This window comes from Chelonia mydas, chromosome 2 (assembly GCF_015237465.2).
Source record: "Chelonia mydas isolate rCheMyd1 chromosome 2, rCheMyd1.pri.v2, whole genome shotgun sequence".
Classification (NCBI taxonomy): Eukaryota; Metazoa; Chordata; order Testudines; family Cheloniidae; genus Chelonia; species Chelonia mydas.
Window position 1 is genome coordinate 202,827,126 of NC_057850.1, and position 20,815 is coordinate 202,847,940.

At 45.2% G+C, this 20,815-nt stretch overlaps 2 protein-coding genes across 3 annotated transcripts in view; one reads left to right on the plus strand and one right to left on the minus strand.

Moving 5' to 3' along the window:
* IGF2BP3 (insulin like growth factor 2 mRNA binding protein 3) overlaps positions 1-2,697 on the plus strand; it is a 163,800-nt gene extending 161,103 nt beyond the window's left edge. For both annotated transcript variants that reach the window (XM_043541060.1, XM_037890540.2), the window contains exon 16: positions 146-2,697. In XM_043541060.1, the coding sequence (XP_043396995.1) occupies positions 146-247 (102 nt within the window). In that variant the 3' untranslated portion in view covers positions 248-2,697. The remainder of the gene's footprint in view (positions 1-145) is intronic.
* Positions 2,698-7,934: 5,237 nt separating this feature from the next.
* MALSU1 (mitochondrial assembly of ribosomal large subunit 1) lies at positions 7,935-19,383 on the minus strand. The gene is made up of 4 exons (XM_027828455.3): positions 19,158-19,383; positions 14,952-15,130; positions 10,067-10,148; positions 7,935-8,176 (listed from the first exon to the last, which is right to left on the minus strand). Exons 1-4 carry the CDS (start codon positions 19,348-19,350, stop codon positions 8,019-8,021), a joined length of 612 nt encoding a protein of 203 aa, XP_027684256.2. The 5' UTR covers positions 19,351-19,383; the 3' UTR covers positions 7,935-8,018.
* Positions 19,384-20,815: the final 1,432 nt, after the last annotated feature.

Consider the following 20,815-nt stretch of genomic DNA (forward strand, 5'->3'; position numbering starts at 1 on the left):
CTGTATGATAAGGGACAACGGGTAAATACGACAAACAAATCATGGCGGGTGGAAGAAAAGGGCAAAAGTAACAGTGAAATGACCGAGTGTAACATAACAAGGAACCGTTGCAGCACAGCATAGACTTTTTGTTTATATCCTGCAGCTTGCCCAGAGGAAAATTCAGGAAATACTGGCTCAGGTAAGAAGGCAGCAGCAACAGCAAAAAACAGCGCAAAGCGGACAGCCTCAGCCAAGACGAAAATAAAGGTTTAGGGAATGGCCCATCAGAGACAGATGCCAGACCAAAGACAGACTGTGTAACAGACAGGTTTTGAACACCTGTTGGAGTTGTATGCAGAAGCTTCACCAAGCCAGTCACCTGTTTGAGGACCAGGCAACCATTGAACGCTGTCTCTGAGAATGTATTCTTTAGGCTCTCTCAAACTTTTGAAACCCAGCTTTAAAATAAGGACCCCTTCACTTCCCTTTTGTTCTATTCTCACAATTTAACATAAACTTGTTAGTCTTTTTTATTGTTCTTATTATTCCCCAGCAATTTTAGAACTTGGTTTAATGAAGCTTTCTCTTCTGAGTTCACTGGTTTAAAAAAAAAGAAAAGGCATTGCTCTTATAGGCCCAGTTGTAAAAGAAGAAACACAATTGGAGGGTGGGATTGGGGCTGGGGTAGGGTTAGCGCAAGGGTATTGACAAGAGTTTAAGTGTTAGTCCCCATGTTAAACAAGTGGCATTTTTTTAAAAATTTGGTTGCATTTTTACATAACACTGCCATGAATAACCTAAGGGAAGTGTTGAATGGTGTTGGCCAGGGCATAAAAAGATAAATATGCATTTTACTAAACTACCTCAGGCATTTAGTACCTCAATGAGAAATTGTTCCTTTTTGCGCTTTTTTTTGTATACTTTATAAAGCTAATAGTTCTTGAGCATTTTATTTTTTTAAAAAAAAATTAAAATTTGATCAGCCACCAGCCAGGAGTACTACAGAATTAGTGGGGGTGGGGGTGGGGCTATAGTAGGATACTTCTAGCTGCTGGCTGATGGGAGTAAGATGGAGAAAAAAAAAAAGTCTAACCTCAGATTTTCTGAGCGTTTCAACACCATCATTTGTTTAAAAAAAAAAAAATTCAGTGAATGTTCAAAAGATAGCGAATGATGCCAACATTCTGATAGCAGCAATGCCGTTTATTTTTCTTTTAAGATGGGATGAAAAAGTTTGACGGTACTTTTTTGGGAACAGAACAAGGAAGTGATGGCAAGAGGCTGGGGTTGAGGGAAAAATTAGGAGACTGAATTTTTTTATTATTTTTGTGCTACTTTGATTGAATGCATGAACCCTTTGTGCCTTTGACCATCACTACCTAATAATGCTACATGTAAACATTTGCAGCCCATTTGGACTTTGCCATTCTGTTCAAAGAGCAAGCTTCATCTTCAGTTTGATAGAACACTTGATCTGCTGGAGTAGTTTCAAGGCTGTATGGTCTCTGCTTCCTGCAGGTCGCATCATCCTGCTTTCAGTTACCACGATGGGGGAAGGTCAAACACTGTTTGATCGTGTTTAAAGATAAGGAAAGGCTAAGTTTACATATCCAGCCGCTGTTATGGGCCACACTAAGCCACTTTGGAAGGTTTTAAACGATATAAAACAACCTCTAGTCTGGCTTATATAGATGCAGCAGGATTTATGCACATTCTGCAACCAACCATTAAAGGAAGAGACGAAATTGTCAAAAGGCAGGGATAACAGGAAAGCTACCAAATTTTTTAATTTCAGAATGTAATTTGAATAATGATTGTGGTAATATAACACATTCAAGTTTCTACAATAAACTTCAGTCTACCTCAGTTTTAAAGATGTGGCAACACATGGTGCATAAAGACTGCTGTGTGTGTGCGCGTGTGCGCCTGTATGTGTGTGGTCTACAGAGCCATGCTATTACCTCCGAACCTTTTTTTGTGTGTGATGTTTTTGTGCATGAGATGATCAGAATCACCATGCTGCACTGATTTGAGGGGCACAACTAGCAAAAACGTTTCATCATTTTGTTGATCTACCTCTTAGATTCATATTGAAATAGAGGCATTTCACATAGAGTAGATAATTTTCCCAAAGATCATTGTTGTACAGATTAGATAATTTTGAAAATGGTCTGAAGTGTTTTTCCTGCATCTCTTCTTTACTAATTGGTTTAAAAACCACAAACTTATGTTGTAGTTTTAGCAGAGAAAAATGAGGGTTTTTTTTTTCCTTTTTTGACAGTGACCATCTAGTCTTTAGGAGAATTTTTTCTTGCAATGAATTTGAAATTACTGAAGTATAAAAAGTCATAGCATTTTAATTTTTGTTGAGGCTTAAGTCTAAGTCCAATTTTCCTTTCTTAACATTTGAGAAGGATTTGACTTTATTATTTTCCATAAAAGTTATTTTACAAATAGGCAATGCATTTACATTTGCTGATTTAAATACTGTCATCTCTCTTAAATTTCTATACTTAGTGTGGTAAATCATGTTCTTATTTTCAATTGAGATTTGGTAATTTGGAGTATTTGGGAATAGCTAGAAAGTAAATACTGTAAATTATTTCAATATCCGCAAAGTATGGATCATTTTTTCATCTGTAATGTGCCCCCCAACGCAGCTCCACTTGCCAGATGCCTCTGAATGGAATAAAGAGTTTAACTCCTATCATCAGATATAGTTCTGTGGTTTTTTTGTTTTTAAACTAAAGATGTGATACGACTAGTGCAGGCATATGTTTGCTCTAATGACCAGGGTTTTTTATGGCTTTCTTTCAATTCGTCTTTTTTATTAATAGTATTTATATAAGGAACTCTTCAGCAGTCCACAGGTATTCCACAATCTTTAGGGTAGCCAGCAACAGTCTGATGCAGTCAGACTTTTCACCTGGCCCAACACCAGCATTCATCTCTCTGGTTTATAACTTTTTCTTCTCTTCTCCCCTCCCCTCCATCAATATTATGCTGCCCACAGTACACTTTGCAATTAATGGCTTCATTTTTATTGTGAGGGATTTTGTTCTAGGTTGCCTAGATCTTTTTCGAAAGGCTCTGTGCCTGCCTGTCACAACCAAGCATATGAATGCCAAGGAATATATAACAGCCCTTAGGAAAGAGATCTAGATTGTCCACTTGGAGTTGCAGACATTTTATTTTTTGCTGCCGTTTGTTCTGGTCTTCTGCTTATTATGGATAAAACACACAAATAGCACTTCCCTGAAATTTGGAGGGCAGATGGAATCTGTGATGGTAGTGTGCAAAAAGTGGCAATCTGTATCTCATTCCTTCCCCCCAACTTCGGTGAGGTGGGATCTACTCTTGATATTTAGGCTTCATTGCTGGTAATGTTAATGGAGAATTGAAAAGTGAAGTGATTTGTGTATGTGTGCGTGCGAGAGAGAGCGAAAATAAAGCAATTTTACATTCTGTATCTTTAAAGATGAATTGCAAAGCAAAATCTAGAACTGCGTAGCAAGATTTATTTTCCTCAAACATCTTATTAGTTGGAGGAAGGATTCCCAAACTTTCCCCCTTGTATAATAGCACCCACCACTAATTGGAATACCCAGAAAATGGTTAATTCCTGGTATCTTTCACACTGTCATGGGTTTTATTACTGGTAATTTTTAAGTCTGTACTCTTCTAAACTCCTTGGAATTCCTGTCCAAAGCCCCATGACAAAGTAAAGCCTTCCTCATTTAAGTTATGGAATTTTGTGTCTTTGGTCTCAGAGGCAGTGTTATTTCTGTATATGCAAAAAGAAAAGGAGGACTTGTGGCACCTTAGAGACGAAAGCTTATGCTCAAATAAATTGCTTAGTCTCTAAGGTGCCACAAGTACTCCTTTTCTTTTTGCGAATACAGACTAACACGGCTGCTACTCTGATTTCTGTATATGTAACTTCCAAAGACGCCAGGACATGATTTGATGAATCTTTAGGGAAGGTTTTACTGTATAACAAGCTACGGCTTTTCAAACCATTTAGAATGGACAGAAGACAATGAGAACAAGCGTCCTTCAAGAGTTTTTTTTAATACATAGTCGGTAAGCTAATACTTAGTCACTTCCACTCCTTACTACTAATCTAGTGCTACAAGTGTAAAATTTCATGTGTGAATCTTGGAAGGGTTCTAAGCCTAACAGTGTTAAAGTAGCCATAAAGACAAATCTGTCTAAAATAATGTAGATCAGCACAGGCAGATACCTTGTAATTTGAGGCACACCAAAAAAGCAATCTGCAATACGTTTTGCTACTAACATATTTCATTGTAACGTCTGCTCAATTTGTGTACCAGTCTTGTCATCAATTGGAATATTTCTTGCTTCAGTGGCTTATTAGAGAACCGTGCAGACTTTTCATCATGTTACAGAAAATCCTGCCAAAGGCATCTTTATTAGCATTTCTCTGAACAGTTATTGCAGGGGTGGGCAAAGTACAGCCCACTGGCTGGATCCGGCCCACAGGCGCCATGCCACTCTGGGAAACGGCCACACCATATCCCTGCAGCCGGTGGGGGTGGGGGAGCAGAGAGCTCCGCACGCTGCTCTTGCCTGTGGGTACCTTCCCCACAGCTCCCGTTCGCCAGGAACACGTTACCGCAGCCAATGGGAGCTTCGGGGGAGGTATCCACAGGTGAAGGAAAACACGTGGAGCCAGTGATGAGCTGCCAAAATCTTAACAACGGGTTCCCTCCTCACCCCGTGAGGGGGTCATTGCCCACCCCCGCTCCCCGGGACTCCTGCCCCATCCAACCCCCCCGCGTTCCTTGACATCCCCCCCAGGATCCCTGCCCCATCCACCCCTGTCCCCTGACTTCCCCCAGAACCAGGCAGGAGGGTCTCGTGGGCCACCAGAGTGGGTGCCCACCCCACCCCTAAGAGCCAGAGGCACCTGCCGGGGGGTGAGGTGGGGAGTCTCAGCGGTGCTGACCTGGGGCAGCTCCCAGGAAGCATCCGGCAGGTCCCTCTGGCTCCTAGGGGCGGGGGAGCATAGCGGGGGGGGGGGGGGGGGGGAGGGAGCAGGGGCAGTGGCCGCTCCCCCACTGATCACATCAAAAGTGGCACCTTAGGCGCTGACTCCCTGGGTGCTCCGGGACTGGAGCACCCATGGGGAAAATTTGGTGGGTGCAGAGCACCCACAGGCAGTTCCCTGCGCCCGGCCCCAACTCACTTCCGCTCCGCCTCCTCCCCTGAACCCACCGCCCCGCTCTGCTTCTCTGTGCCCCCCCAGCTTCCCGCAAATCAGCTGTTAGGCAGGAAGCCGGGGAGGGCAGAGAAGCAGGCCACTGCTTCCCGCTCAGGCTGAGGGTGGTGAAGGTGAGCTGGGGCAGGGAGTGGTTCTCCTGTGCGCCCTCCCTACCCCCCGGGTTACCTGCTGCTGTGCGGGCAGCCCTCCTCGTGCCCCCTGCCCCAGCTCACCTCTGCCTCCCTGGGCCTGAGCAGGAAGCTGCCACTTGCTTCTCAGCCTGCCCCAGCTTCTGGCGCGAACAGCTGATTCATGGGAAGCCGGGGGGGGAGAAGCAGAGCGAGGCAGCGCATTTGGGGAGGAGGTGGAGTGGAGGTGAGCTGGGGCCAGGGAGCTGCTGGTGGGTGCTCTGCACCCACCAAATTTTCCCCTTGGGTGCTCCAGGGCTGGAGCACCTGTGGTGTCGGTGCCTACGGTGCCACTTTTGGCAGGTTAAATTTAGAAGCCCTTTTAGAACCGGTTGTCCCTTGCGGAACAACCGGTTCTAAAAGGGCTTCTAAATTTAACAACCGGCTCAAACTCACCACTGTGTGGAGCCCTCTGTGCTCCCCAGGCATCGCACAGGGACGTGGTGCCCCTGCACGCTGCTGACACCCTGGATCCGCTCTAGGTAAGCAGTGCCGGGGCAGACCTGAACCCCTCCTGCACTCCAATTCCCTGCCCTGGCTCTGCAAGCAATTTCCCCACCCCAAACTTGGGCCAAAAAGTTTGCCCACCCCAAGTTACTGTGCTAGTCTCTCAGGTTAAACTTCTTCTTGGGCCTAGCATTCATTAATCATTAGCTCCTGCGTTCATGGCTTTTACGGCTGATTTTTGATTTGATCGATAACTAGTTTTGTCTGAGTTGTCTGCTATGTTGGTGGTAGAACTCTGCCATTCATAGGACAAGGACATGTGGGGCTAGTGCTGCACGATCACCTCCAAGGTAGGTGACAGAGTACCTGGATACATTCCAAAATTGCATTGGCTTCATAGCTACAGTGTAGCCCAACAGTTACATAATTTTTGGATGCAACTAGACCTTGTGTGATTTCTACTTGTATGCCTGCAGGAGCAGCTTTGTGCTCCTGTTTGGAGCTAAGAGCTAGCTGTGGCTGTCTTTGTACTAGTACTCAAGACTTCAATGTAGTTTGGTACAGTACCTGTCAGAGGACTCTTGGCTCACCCTTCCGTGTGTTTTGACTAAATCTGGGGATGCCTGATAGAGAGAGTAAATTTCTACTTCAATTTGTTTCACATAAGAGCAGATTTTATTGGCAAAATCTTGAAAGGGAAACTCAGTAAGTAATCTGGAATTCTCTTTGGACTGGGTGCTTTGAAAAGCACCAGCAGGCATCCAGAAAACACAGTATCACAGTATGGTAGAACATGTCTTCAATTCTGAGCATGAGTGAGCCTCAATTAATTGTTACAGGATAGCACACTATAGTACAGGTGGAATGTTTCTAATTTCAAGAGCGCAGTGCTTCTGTTTGAAAAGCATCAAGTTATTTGTAATGTTGCTTTTCCCCAAATCATTTTTTCTGCCTTGACTTGCCCTCTTTAGCCCTATTTAATAGGACTGGCCCATCTCCTCTTTACTCCTCTCCCGCTCCGTTCTTAAATCAGTGACCTTTCCCTACCTTAATGACTTCAGGGGATCCCTTTGGAATGAATTTGGGCATACCAGCTAGGCAAAGTTCAACATTAGCCAGAGTGGTTTTAAGCATTGCTTTCCAAGTTTCTTCCTTCTGCTGAATGTGTAGGGTTTTCTTTTCAGGTTCGAGCATTTGAGAAAACGTTGAGCTATAATGCACAGGGGCTGTTTGGTTTTAGGTACAACATCTCCTTACTTTATCACAAAGTCCCCTTTAGGGCTCATCTACATGATCAGTTAATGCACAGCAAGCCAGGTTATAAATCTACAACACTCTAGTCTGTCACCCACAAAAATAATTTCAAACAGCAGTACAACAGCATGCGCTTTGGAACTCTTAGTGCATGGCATATTCGTACAGTGCTGTAGATTTACATCTTAGCTTGCCCCATGCTAACTATCAGTATGAACAAGCCCTTCTCAATACTACTTTGCTTCCCCTAGTTGTACTTTAACCTCAAATTAAACAAGGTTTGAGCTCTGCTCATGATGGATCCATGCTAGTAAATGGTGTTAAAGGGACACAGTAGATTAACCTTCAAACCAATGCAATTTACATAACACCTTGATTATTGACCTAGAGCAGGGTTTTCACTTTCACATACAGCAACAGCAGAGGGAGACACTTTTGGTATTAAAACCAAACACTGGTAGGAAGATTCAGGGGCAGGTATAGTAACTGAAGTTCCTTTTAAACTGAGTTTCATGTTGACTGTCTCTATGATGCAAATAGCTGCTACTCTTCCTTAGTATACTTTCAGCTACAACTTCAACTGAGATGCTGACGACTACAGTCACAAGGTCCCCCTGCACTTCTGGAAGAACAAGGGGGCTAGAATCCACTCCTTCGAAACAATTACCAACTTGAATCATAATACCCACAATTCCAGACAGATTCAATTAGGTACTTTGTGTCCTAGAGCTGTATTGCTGTAAGCCTTGTCCCTCACTAACTGCACAACAGTGGAGGGGCATTCAAGCAAGTGGCTCTTAACTGTGTCCCCTCTCCCAAGAAGTAACCACAGAAATTGCTTGTTTCACTCTTTTAATCCTGAAGTGGTGAGTGCTCTAACTGCATTATTTGTATGTATTCCTTTCATGACGGAAAGATTTTCGTCAGTGCTGCTGCTGAGTAAGTCCAAATATGAAGTCTTCTGGTAAAGACTCTGGAACCATCTGTGCTAACTGGTCATCATAAGAACGGAGCGTCCATAACTTTTCCAACTCATAAATCTCTCGTGTCTCTGGAAGCATGAAATGGATCACTGTGCTACCTATACAGGACAGAAAGACACAATAAAGACAAAAATGGCCACAAACACAAAGTACAGGTTAAATTTCATGTGTACTATTAAGTTGCCAAAATCTTTTCACCATGCCAACATGTATGCTGCACTTTTTATAGAAAAATGTAACTTAATTGCAATACTTTCATATCCTTCTTTATGTAATGCTAGGTCACTGCACCCAATTATAATGCATTTTAAAAAACAACGGTGACCTATACTACCTTTTCTGTACTACAAATGTTCCGAAGATGTTGGTATGTTACCCTAAGAATGTCCAGGGCTAGAAGCAAGAGCTGTGACATCTACTGGAAAGCTGGGAATCTAACTTCCCGTGATACAAACTCTCATTTCTAGTGTGGGTTGTGCGTATAAATTGAGTATATATGATAATATATATAAATTCAATATAAGTTGAACAAAACACCAGTTTAGTCTATATCCCTTAGAATACACAACATGCTACCACATTATGTAGGATGCGAATCTAATGTGGAAATTTGAAAGCCAGGCATCTTCCTCTGAAATGGTGTAAGCACACTTTAATGCCAAAAGTGTATTTACAAAATATAGGTGTATTCAAGTCTATAAAATGGAATAACCATGGCAATGAAGTTTAAGTAAACTTTTAGAACAGGGGTTCTCAACTTTTTTTTTCTGAGGCTCCCCCAACATGCTATAAAAAACTCTGTGAAACCTGCTTGCAGCCCCCCCAATGGGGCCCCAGATCCCTGGTTGATAACCAGTTTTAGAATGTAGTTAACTACATTCAGATTAACATGTAAAAAAATCTCTTTACTCTTTAGGCTTTTCAGCTGGCTTGCAGAAAATTGACCTTTCTGTGAAATAGGGAGGGGGACATAAAGCGCTGATCAGACTTAACACCTGAAAATGAAACAAATCCACAAGGCTCTAGCAACAAGGACGTTATATGTTCAGCTACCTTATAAAAGTTGTAGGGGGGAAAAATGCCTTAAATGAGTTTCAAACAGAAAGCCTATGTAAATGTGAACACAGTGCAGAAACTGCACTATGTGAAATTGTGTAGTAATTTTATAAACTAAGTCTATGAGAAATCATTACCGTGAACGTAATGTAGGATTCACATTTCTCAGCATAAAACGCTCTTCACGGCAGATGTCAAAGTTTCTGATCACTGATTTTAGAGCTCAAAATCTCACTGAATTAGAGTGTTTGTGTAGGATGTCTCACTAGTGTACTGTTGTCCAGCAATAATACGTAAAAAAGCCAACTCCAACTAGCCATCTCTGGAGTTGTACTCTAGGGTAACAAAGTTTGTCCAGACTTGGGTCGTAATTATCATTTCATTGTTGCATACTTTGACACACAGCTTTTAAAATGATAGATCTGGTTCCTCTCACTTTGACACATATTCACTAGAAAATTGTATATTTATTAGAGGAACAGGGAAATGCAGAATCTATGAGCCAGAATCTTGGCATTAATTGACAGTGAGAGTCTGAATTTAGTGAAGTACTGTTAATCTAGGCAAAAAAGCCATCAATTGAATAAGAGGGTTTATATAATGAAAGTAACATTTTTAGATAAATGTATAATTATTGAAACATCCTTGCATATCTCCTTCCACAACTTTCGATCCTCACTCTTGAGAATTAAGAACTATTTTTTAGCTACTGCAGAGTTGTTATTCCACAGTGTTCAATGCCAATGTTCTTCTCCAGTGAAACTTAACACTGGGGAAGGACTCAATAGAGTTCAAGCAATAAAATTATACTTGGAGCTAGAGAGGAGCTAAGTATTAGGACCTATCTGCAACAACTTAGTTTTACCAGTGAAATGCTGCTTCAACGCATGGCTCACATGGAACTAGCATCTGTGAAATTTGTAAATATTTACCAAAATCAATGCACATCCAGTCATCTGTGTCTTTCCCTTCAATCTGAATGTGAGGATCATCTTCTTGTTTCAGCTGCTTGTACTGTAAAAGAAGCAGCAAATCAGTGTGAAGACAGATACTTCCAAATGTTCATTCTAAAGTGTTGAAGCCCATCAGGCAGCTGAAGCCTGACAAATTGTCTAAGGAATTAATTTTGAATACGTCACTGGTGAAACGGCTACTGGAATCTATATCCAGTTTTGGTGTCTGTGCTTTCAAAAGGATGTTAAATTTGGAAGAGATTAAAGAATAGGGTCTGGAAAACATGACAATCCCTTTCAAGGAGCTACATCTATTTTGTTTATTGAAAAGAAGTTAAAAAGGTGACTTGATCATAGTCTATAAAGAACTACTGGACGATTTCTCTTTTCTAGGAGACAAAGACATAAAAGATCCAACGACCAGAAGTTAATGGTAGAAAAATGTAAACTGGAAATAAGATGTAAATATTAGCAATGAGCAAAATTACCCATTGGAACAGATGACCAAAGAACATGGTAAATTCTCCATCTGAAGTCTTTAATACTAGATGCCTGTCTAAAAAGTAGATTGTAGATTATTTTTACCCTTCTTTTAAGAACCTGACTGATTTTTTCCATTGTTCCAAGATCCAGGGGTTTGGGTCTTTGATGATTTTGTAACCAATTGGTTAGGATATTATTCTCAGCAGAAAGGCCTGGCTGGCTAGGGAGGGTGTCTGACTTCAACAGAAAAATGGTATCACAAATGCAGTCCTTATTGGTTTTGGCAGCATACAGACACCCAAGATGGTAAAGGGCCTGTGTTTACAAAGCTACAAGCTAAAATTGAGGGTAAGAATAAGTGGTACAACACATCCCAGTAAAGAATAAGCCCTTTCCCTTGCTTGCCATCATATACTTCTAATATTTTCCCAGTCGGTCTTTAGCTGTTGAAATACTATCTGAATTTTTGCCTAAACTAGAGCAAGGGTCAGCACACACTGCTAAGTGGGTAGCAATGCATGGAAAGGTTGAGTTGAGGTATTAGGGCTTTTTAAAATATCTCACTGAAAGATAAGTCAAAGCTGCAGTAGGGCAAGACTCTAAGATTTAAGCTCCCAAATGCATCTGCCCTGTGACTTTTTTTTTTTTTTTTTTAAAGAAAGGTAAAATAGTAGTTGTCGTCATGCCGTTTACAAGAGGTGGGGCTGGGAGAAGAAATGGACCTAACTAGCTGCCATGCTCTCCTGGCCCATGCTGTCTCAGGTTTGTTAAAATCTGTGGTTTGTCCAGAAGACTCCCATTTTCAGGAATTCTCTTGTGGGTGCTCGAGTGGCTGCCCAAATCCAACCTTTTTCAGGTTACCCAGGAAAGGGGAGCCCAAATCTCTTCCGAGCTCTCCCCTTTCACAGGGACTTCCTCCTCCTCCTGTAGAGCTTCTGCTCAGTAGTACAGAGCTGGTGCTACAAACAGTAGCCACCAGGGGGAGGAGAAGGCTGCAGCCCAGAGCCAAGAAGCCCTTTCCATTAGGCTGGAGAGGAAGGATAGAAAAGAAGACTTTCTAGACTTTAGGTGAAAAGGCACTGCTGTCCATAGAGGTACATGCAGTGATGAGCTGCCAAAATCTTAACAAGGGGTTCCCTCCTCACGCCACGAGGGGGTTGTTGCCCATCCCCTGGGACTCCTGCCCCCATCCAACAACCCCCCCCCCCGCATTCCTTGACGCCCCCCATCCCCAGGACCCCTGCCCCATCCATCCCCCTCCCCTGTCCCCTGACTGCCCCCAGAACCGGGCAGGAAGGTCTCGTAGGCCACTGCAGTGGATGCACACCCCACCCCACCCATAAGAGCCAGAGGCACCTGCCGGGGGGGCGAGGTGGGGAGTTCTGGAGGTGCTTACCTGGGGCAGCTCCCAGGAAGCAGCCGGGAGGTCCCTCTGGCTCCTAGGGGTGGGGGAGCAGCTGCTCCCCCAATGATCACATCAAAAGTGGCGCCTTAGTCGCCAACTCCCTGGGTCCTCCAGGGCTGGAGCACCCACAGGAAGAATTTGGTGGGTGCAGAGCACTGACCGGCAGCTCCCCGCCCGGCCCCAGCTCACCTCTGCTCCGCCTCCTCCCCTGAATGCACCACCCCGCTCTGCTTCTCTGCGCCCCACCCCCAGCTTCCCGCAAATCAGCTGTTCGGTGGGAAGCTGGGGAGGGCTGAGAAGCAGGCAGCGGCTTCCCGCTCAGGCCGAGGGTGGCGGAGGTGAGCTGGGGCAGGGAGCGATTCCCCTGCACCTCCCCCCCCCCCGGGTTACCTGCTGCAGCGCAGGCAGCCCTCCTCACACCCCCCTGCCCCAGCTCATCTCCGCCTCCCTGGGCCTGAGCAGGAAGCTGCTGCCTGCTTCTCAGCCTGCCCCAGCTTCCCACGCAAACAGCTGATTCTTGGGAAGCCGGGAGCGGGGGGGGAGCAGAGCAGGGCAGCGTGTTCAGGGGAGGAGGCGGAGCGGAGGCAGGGTGGGGCGGGGAGCTGCCGGCGGGTGCTCTGTACCCACCAAATTTTCCCCGTGGGTGCTCCAGGGCTGGAGCACCCATGGAGTCAGCACCTAAGGCGCCACTTTTGGCCACTTAAATTTAGAAGCCCTTTTAGAACCAGTTGTCCCTCGCGGAACAACCGGTTCTAAAAGGCCTTCCAAATTTAACAACCAGTTCTAGTGAACCGGTGCGAACCAGCTCCAGCTCACCACTGGGTACATGGAAACAGCAGGACGGACTGATATAGTACTGACCATGCAAATGAGGTAATGCTGGGTAAGTATTCAATTTAGTATGTTAAATCACATCAATACAACTTCCACAGCTTTAAGCCAAATGCCTGCTTGCAGTGATGAATGGAGTATGGCACAGAACACAGGTGCCCCTAGTTTGGGGCTTAACAGAGTTCAGCTCTCCTGTTCCAGTCCTACTTCTCTCTGTTAAAACCCACCATTTTGGAAGAAGAAAAACAGGAGACAGCAAGGAGCGAGTGAGTAGGATGATAGGGGAGGGGAGATTCAGAGGAGAAAAAAGGAGAGGTAATAAGGTGGGGAGGGGTTAGAAAGAACCCAAATGCTTAAGTGATCAATGTCAGACTGCAGAACCCACCCTACAGCCAAATAGGAAATAAGAAGGAAAATTGTGGTTCACCTTTTGGATGTTTGTGGCTGGCAGGATCAGCAGCAAAGGCAAGAAGAATACAAAGCTAATGTCAACAGCTACCACTGGTGAAGCGTGTAAGTTACACAGTTTATGTGCTGCACAAGTAAGAGCAAACCAAGCTCTTACAAGACATGAAAGCTGCTCCAGCTGCTGTAAATCTTGGGGAGACCTGTAGTGCTATAAGCCTCTTCAACCCCATCTTTGTTTTCAATACAAAAATCCAGCCAGAATAAAAGCTCCCAGGATCCAGATGTGATGAGCAGATGGACTATTTCCTTTCTAGATTTTGCACAGGCTGTGTGCTGCAAGAGATTAATAGGTATAATTCCAACTAAAGGAGGACTGCTGTTCTCCCTTTCCCTCTAGACAGGCACAAAGCTAACTCCCATGAGCAAACCTTGGAATGTGTAATTTTATAGCAATTGCCATTTAAAGGGAGCTAACTGTATCCTATGAAGCTTGTCCGATTCATAAGTAGTATGCACTTAATTTAAGATGATCTAAAACAGCAGTACTCAAACTGTGGTCCACAGAATTAAATATTTTTGAGAACCAGACTGAAGCACCAGGGGAAGGATTTGGGTGTTATAAGATGGGAAATCTGTAAGATCCAAAAGTTGTTTGCAGAATCCCTGTTCCAAAGTCAATAACCATTATATCACTATCCAAGCGCTTTTAGATCTTCTCACAGAGAGACAGAAGAGTTGTGTTTTATGGAAGAGGCCGGAATAGTTGACCCACTCTTATGAAAAATCAAATCATGGACAGGTCAATACAGCTCTGTGCAGGTTTTTACACGAGGTACAAGACAAGAAATTGAGTCTACACATCTAGGTTTCCAACACATCGTAGTATTAGGATGTGTGTGATTCATCTCGCCCTCAAAACTGGAAGGTAGTCTGACCTTCTAAATCTCAGATCCCATGAGACCCATCCTTTACCATGCTACCATGGGCTCTCAAAAGTGCCCTGAGCACAACGTTGCTCCAAAGAAGATGGGGCTGCCACTCAGCGCAATGGGGAAGCAAAGAAGAAGATTCTTAGTCAGCTAAGTTAGAGGTGAGTATGATGTAGACAGCCACATTCCCATCCCCAATACTTCCACCGGGTGGCTCTAAGGTCAGGGGAAGTGAAGGCAATTCCATGAAGCTGCTACTGTCCGTCTCCCCACACCGGAACTGGATTATGTTTATTTGTACAAAAAGGGACAATCTACTCCAGTGTTTAAGGCCATGCCTTCCTTTGAAGAAATATGGTATTTAAGTAACAAAGCCATTTTTGCTTAGATCGCTCAACTGCATTTTAAACGTTGAACATTCTAGGATGTCACATATAACCAGAACTAGCATCACTCCACCACCAGTTACCATCCTCTCTGTATTGGGGCCCCAGATTCTCATTCCACAAAACTCTGCACTGCAATCACCATCATTCCTTGTATAGAGAGGTCTCCATTCACAGTCTACGCTTTACATTTTATTTCCTTACCTAAGAAAGCAGATTAGGTTCAGCATCTCCTATTTGTACAAAGGGTAATACTGCATAAGAACAACAAATCTCACCTTGTCTGGTTGCTACTTTAACAGATAAAATGTACATATTTTGCTATGTTTAATTCTCACTTTTGCAAATATTTCACAACATACATTTCCAATTAAAACTATTCAGAATCTAAAGCAAGTGAAGAGTGGAAATAATTGTCCTACCATTTTCAGCATGTAGTGTGCCATAGCATGGAGGTGTCTTGAAGAAGCTCCACTCACAATTATAAAATAATCACTGTATCTCATTTCTGGAGGCACCTGGATAACACAAATGTTGCTAGCATTTTCTTGCCTCAGTAGAGCTATGATAAATTCAATATTGAACTTGGAAAGCGCATGATCTGAAACAAAGAACAAAACTTCAAATTATGATTTCTCTTTTCAAACAAATTACAAAAACTGTTTACTTAAACTTGCTGAAAAACAATGAAGAGTGAGGGTGAACTAAATTATAATCTATAGCCATCCATTCTGCAATTTGAGATGATGCTAAAAAACAAGGATTGAAATGTGAATTCCAGTTGCTAGAATAATGATATTGAGAAAAACCAAACTCCTGGAAGTTAAAAACAGGGAACTAAACTGATTCTTATGGTTAATAATATTCTGTTACTAAACATCAGTTATTTATATAGCATCCACAGTGTGCTAGACACTTCTCTGACAGCTACAGTAGAACCTAAGAGTTCTGAACACCAGAGTTATACATGGATTGGTAAACCACACACCTTACTTGGAACCGAAAGTACGTAATCAGGCAGCAGCAGAGAAGCACAAAAAAAAAAAAAAAAAAAAAAGTACAGTACTGTGTTAAAAATAAACTACTAAAAAAAAGGGAAAGTTTTTTAAAAAAAGATCTGACATGGCAAGGAAACTGTTTCTGTGCTTGTTTCATTTAAATTAAGATGGTTAAAAGCAGCATTTTTCTTCCACATACTATAGTTTCAAAGCTGTATTAAGTCACTGTTCAGTTATGAACTTTTGAAAGAACAACCATTACGTTTTGTTCAGAGTTTAGAAAAATTTCAGAGTTATGAACCACCTCCATTCCCAAAGTGTTTGTAACTCTGAGGTTCTAATGTAGACAGGGCGCATTAAGATACACTGTTTCTTTAGGTGACTTGTAAGACTTAACAAGAGATAGTGACTTAGTTATTTGTAATTATTGGATATAATATTTCAAATCAATGCTTGTTAAGTTCTAAAAAGCCTGTGATAAGGACATACTAGGCACAATGGGAACAAGTGCACTATAAAATCATAAGTAGGATAAACAAACATCAAAATTGACCTAGCATAACACGCACACTGTGGAAACAAATAATCTTATAAATAGGGCCCTACCAAATTCACAGCTGTGAAAAACATGTCACAGAGCGTAAAATCTGATCTCCCTGGTGAAATCTGGCTATTGTAAGGGAGATCAGATTTCACAGAGCTGGGCAGCTAAAGAATGGTGGCTGCTGGCCAGAAGCCCAGCTCTGGAGGCAGCGCAGAAGTGAGCGTGGCATGGTATGGAGGCTGGCGTTTGTCACTTTTTGGGGTGATATTGCTGGCCTTACAGGCGAGCTACCACCCAGGGCCCCATGATCAGGAGGTGCCATGGTCAGTCTCCCCACACACAGCCAGACCAAGGCCCCTTTAACTCCTGAGCACTAGGCCTGGATTCAGGGAGGGGCAGGGCGGGGGTGCCTCTGCCAGGGGCTCATACAGTGCGCTGGGCTTCAGCTGCTAGTCCCAGACAGGCTGGGGAGGGATAGGACTTCCTCTTCCCCTGCACAGGCCCCTCCCAGGGCCAAGTCAGACCCACCTCTGGGATCCTCACCTGGCTGCAGGAAGTTCCACAGCTGCTAGCCAGCTGTCCAGCTCCGAAGGCAGCAGTGCAGAAGGGTGGCAATACCATGACCCCCCTACACCAGCACACACACCCCTCTTTTGGATTGGGACCCCCACAGTTACAACACAGAAATTTCAGATTTGAATATATGAAACCATGAAATTTACAATTTTAAAAATGCCATGACAGTGAAATTAACTGAAATGGACCATGAATTTGGTCCTGGCCTACTTGTAGTCCTAACCTGATCTCATCATTTCTAACAGACCATAGAGCCTTGTCTACAGACCCACTCTTACCAATTTAACTAAATCCATTCAGAAACTGACATAGATCAGCACAACCCCCTTGCATGCACAGTTTTAACTAATTTGTTTCTAAATAGATTTATTCAAATGGGTACAATTTGTGTGTGTAGCTAAGACCTAACTAGGTAAAACAAGGTCTGTTTCTATCTGTCAGTAAGGTGCAATGCCACTTCCCCTACATGGAACTGTAAAATTAACAGAGCATTGCTGAGTTCATATTCATCACCTATCAACCTTAATACAGAGAAAAAGCCAAATAAGGAGGCAATAACCAGATGTGTATATAGCATGAAACTGATCAGAGGCCAGTAAAACAAACAAACACATGAGCCCCTCGGCTCCCCCAGGCACACAATCACAATGACTGCTACAGCCAGGTCTACTCTAGAAGAGGTTTGCTGATATAGCTATACCAGCAAGCTCTCCTAGTGCAGACACCGCTTATTCTCTAAGGGAAATAAGCTATAATGGAAAGAGTACTTTTATGCCAGTATGAATAAGTATACCCTAGGGTTTTTGCAAATACGGAAATGTGAGTTTGTTTGGTTCACCATGCCCTCCTCCCATTGATATTATATCAACAATAGTTTCTAGGGGAGACCTGGCCGACATCTGTGGCAAAAGAGTTTACCTTCTTCAGCAGAGATGTGTGAAACAGTATACATACCTGTACCTACCAAAAGCTATATTTAACTTGAAAACTTCACTAGAATGCTCCACTCATGTTTTGATCCCTTTTGATCCTCCCCCTTTTCTGCCAGCCTGAAGCCTGAGTCGTCAGCAGAAATTAGAATGTATATACAAAAACATTAAATACAAATCATCTTCAAAGATTTGGATTCCACAGCTGAAGAGGACCCTGAAAACCAATAGTTTTACTCTGTCTCATCTTTGACTGTAGGACACAGTATATTTTTCTTTCTTTTGTCCTGTATTTTATTAACCCTGTTCCACTGGCTTGCCTGAGTGGGGATGGTTTTGTGTCACAAAGCCAAGACATACAGGTCAGAGGAGAGGGACCTTCAATTCATACAGTATGTTCATGCCCAAACTTGCAGAATCTTCTGTAACAATATTTTATCTACAGCGGAGTTGGAAATTCTTGCTAATCCTCTTTTACTTTTTATTTACAAAAACACTAATTTTGAACAGGTATTGAATTCCTAGCAGTGAAACACTGTGCTTTATTGGAAGAAGGATCTTAGTGGCGTGAAATGACAGACTTTAGTAGTACGACTGATCCCACTGAAGATTCTTAGGATCAGAATTAGTTTTTAAACTAATCATGCATACATATCACATGTGGAGTCAAATAAGACCACCAGCACTGTGTGTGTGTAGACAGCTGTCAAGATTTACTCTCTGGGAAAGGAGGAAGGGAGACAGAACCCCATACTGTCATGGCCACTGGGGGTGGGGGAGGGAGGAGAAACTGTTTTTAAGACAGTATTTACACACATCCACTGCAGTGACAGAAGATTTTGCTCCCTCTTTCATAGAGAAATTAGAACAGTTTGCATTTACACCCAAGAAGTGCCCAGCCAGTTTACTCCAAATGGGTCTTAGAACATGGGGAGATGATGCTGTCTGCAAGTCTGGGGACTTTTTCCTATCTGAGGTGGTATGGACATGGACTAGCTGCTCTACAGTGCACCAGGCACCTTCTAAAATGTCCCAGAATGCACTGTTTCTGCAAGCTGTGGGGCAGGTGCCCAGAAGGAACTGCACAGACACTGGTTACAGACGCACTAGCATGAGCATGGAGCAGCTGGCCGTCCCCGAACCAGGTGCAAGCAGCAGGCAGTATGGCTGTACTGACCCATGTGCCCACCCACTGGCTTTCTCCAGTCAGTTCAGTTGCACGGCCCAGCACCCCCATTTGCCTGGGTCAGAGCCCAGAGCTTCCTGGAGCACATCTCGCTGGACACCCCCACGGGGCTAAGCCCCCACGCAGGGTGGGAATGGCTGGGGAACCCTGGTTCCGTGCAGGGGCAACCAATCCTCAACTCCCTGGGCTGAGCTGCAGTGAACAGGGGCTTGGTCTCCCCCACGCCAGGCATTGCCCCGTGGGATAGGAGCAGCGGGGTGGGGGACGGGCGCGGTGTGCAGGGCAGGGGTCGGGCGGCTCAGCCCGGGGAGGGGACGAGGACGGTGTGCAGGGGGCGAGCAGTGTCTAAGGCGGGGGCGGCACTGGCGCCCCCCCCAGCCCGGCACACGCCGTACCTGGGGCCCTGTGCTCCTGCTCGGCTCCTCCGCCCGCCCGCAGCTCCGCGCTGGGCCCGCCGCCGAGGGCCCGCCGCGCCCAGCAGGGAGCGCAGCGCCCAGCGGCCCCCGAGGCCGCCCCTGCAGGGCGCAGCCGCAGCCCCCTCGCCGCCGGCAGCACCAGCCCCCGCAGCCAGCGGTTGCCCCGCCACATGTCGCCGGGAGTCGGGACAAGCAACAGAACTCCGGCTGCGGCAGCGTTCTGAGACACGCCCCCATGGCGATCCCCGCTCTGATTGGCTGCCGTAAATACCGCCTCCTACACTGACTGGCCGCGCACCGCCCTCTGGCCCGAGGAATGGCGCAGGCGCAGTGACTGCCCGGAGGTGGGCGGGTGGGGGAGATGGGTTGGGTCCCGCCCCCCAGTGGGAGGTCGCTGATCTGAGTCCCGGGCCCGCTCCCCATTGGGGCGGCTCCAGGGGCTCGGGCGCCGCCTCGGGTTACGCCTTTGACCCCTGCAAAAAAAACGGACACCCCACCCCTGACCAAGCCCCCCCTCAGCCAGCCAGCGGCGGCGCCGCAGCCCCCTTCAGCAGCCAGGTCTGGCGTGCGGGAGACTCAGAGACTATCAGGGTTGGAGGGATCTCAGGAGCTCATCTTAGTCCAACCCTCTCCAATCCCCAATTTTTGCCCCAGATGGTCCCCTCAAGGATTGAACTCACAACCCTGGGTTTAGCAGGCAAATGCTCAGACCACTGAGCTATTTCTCCATCCTGCACCTTGGCTTGCTGCAGGGTTCTCTGAACAGCTCTGGCCGGTTAGCTTCAACTGGGAGAGCTTCAACTGGGAACAAGAAAAGGAGTACTTGTGGCACCTTAGAGACTAACCAATTTATTTGAGCATAAGCTTTCGTGAGCTACAGCTCACTTCATTGGCAGCTGGGCACAGAAACGTTGAACAGTCGCTCACCGAGGCTGTTGTGATAATAATGGAAATCTTTAAAAAAAAACAACCCGACAGACTAAATTATTTTTTTGGCAACTGGCAAAATCCATTAAAAAAAAACAAACAAAAAAAACCTGGCCAGGCCAGTCAAATACTGGCCGGATGGTAACCCCAGCAGCCATTGCTTATAACCCTAGGCACCAGGGGTCACCACAGCAAAGAGCCCCAGGGGCTGTCGGTGCCTCAGTGCTCTAGGCCAGGAGGGAGCCTGCTGCCGACCCCTGGGGCATTGCGGGGCCCTTTGCAGGGGTGCCGTGTGTGCCTCCCCGGCGGTGGCAGGAGGATGCTGAGGAACAGTGCCAGCGCTGCCAGGTGTAGGGCAAGTCTCACAACCAGGGAGGTTTTCCTGACCGCCCCAGCTCCTGGCGTCATGTTATCGCTTAAGCCATGCGGCTTGCCAAGCAATAAAAGTGAATTCATAGCCCTGATGATTGCAGCAGTGTTTAATTTGTGCCAGGGCTGAATCCTGACACCTCTGGGCTTGGTACGTCATAGCCCTGGCACCTCTGGGCTTGCCGCATCAGTTATGAAAGTAAAAAAATTGTTTGACCCCAGCACCTAAACACTTGAGCCCTGGCCCCTCTTCCATGACACATTAAGCACTACATCCAAGTGCCCCCAAATGGTTTGAAAAAAATAAACAGAGCAGAGGGAACCTACATGCCCCCGACCCC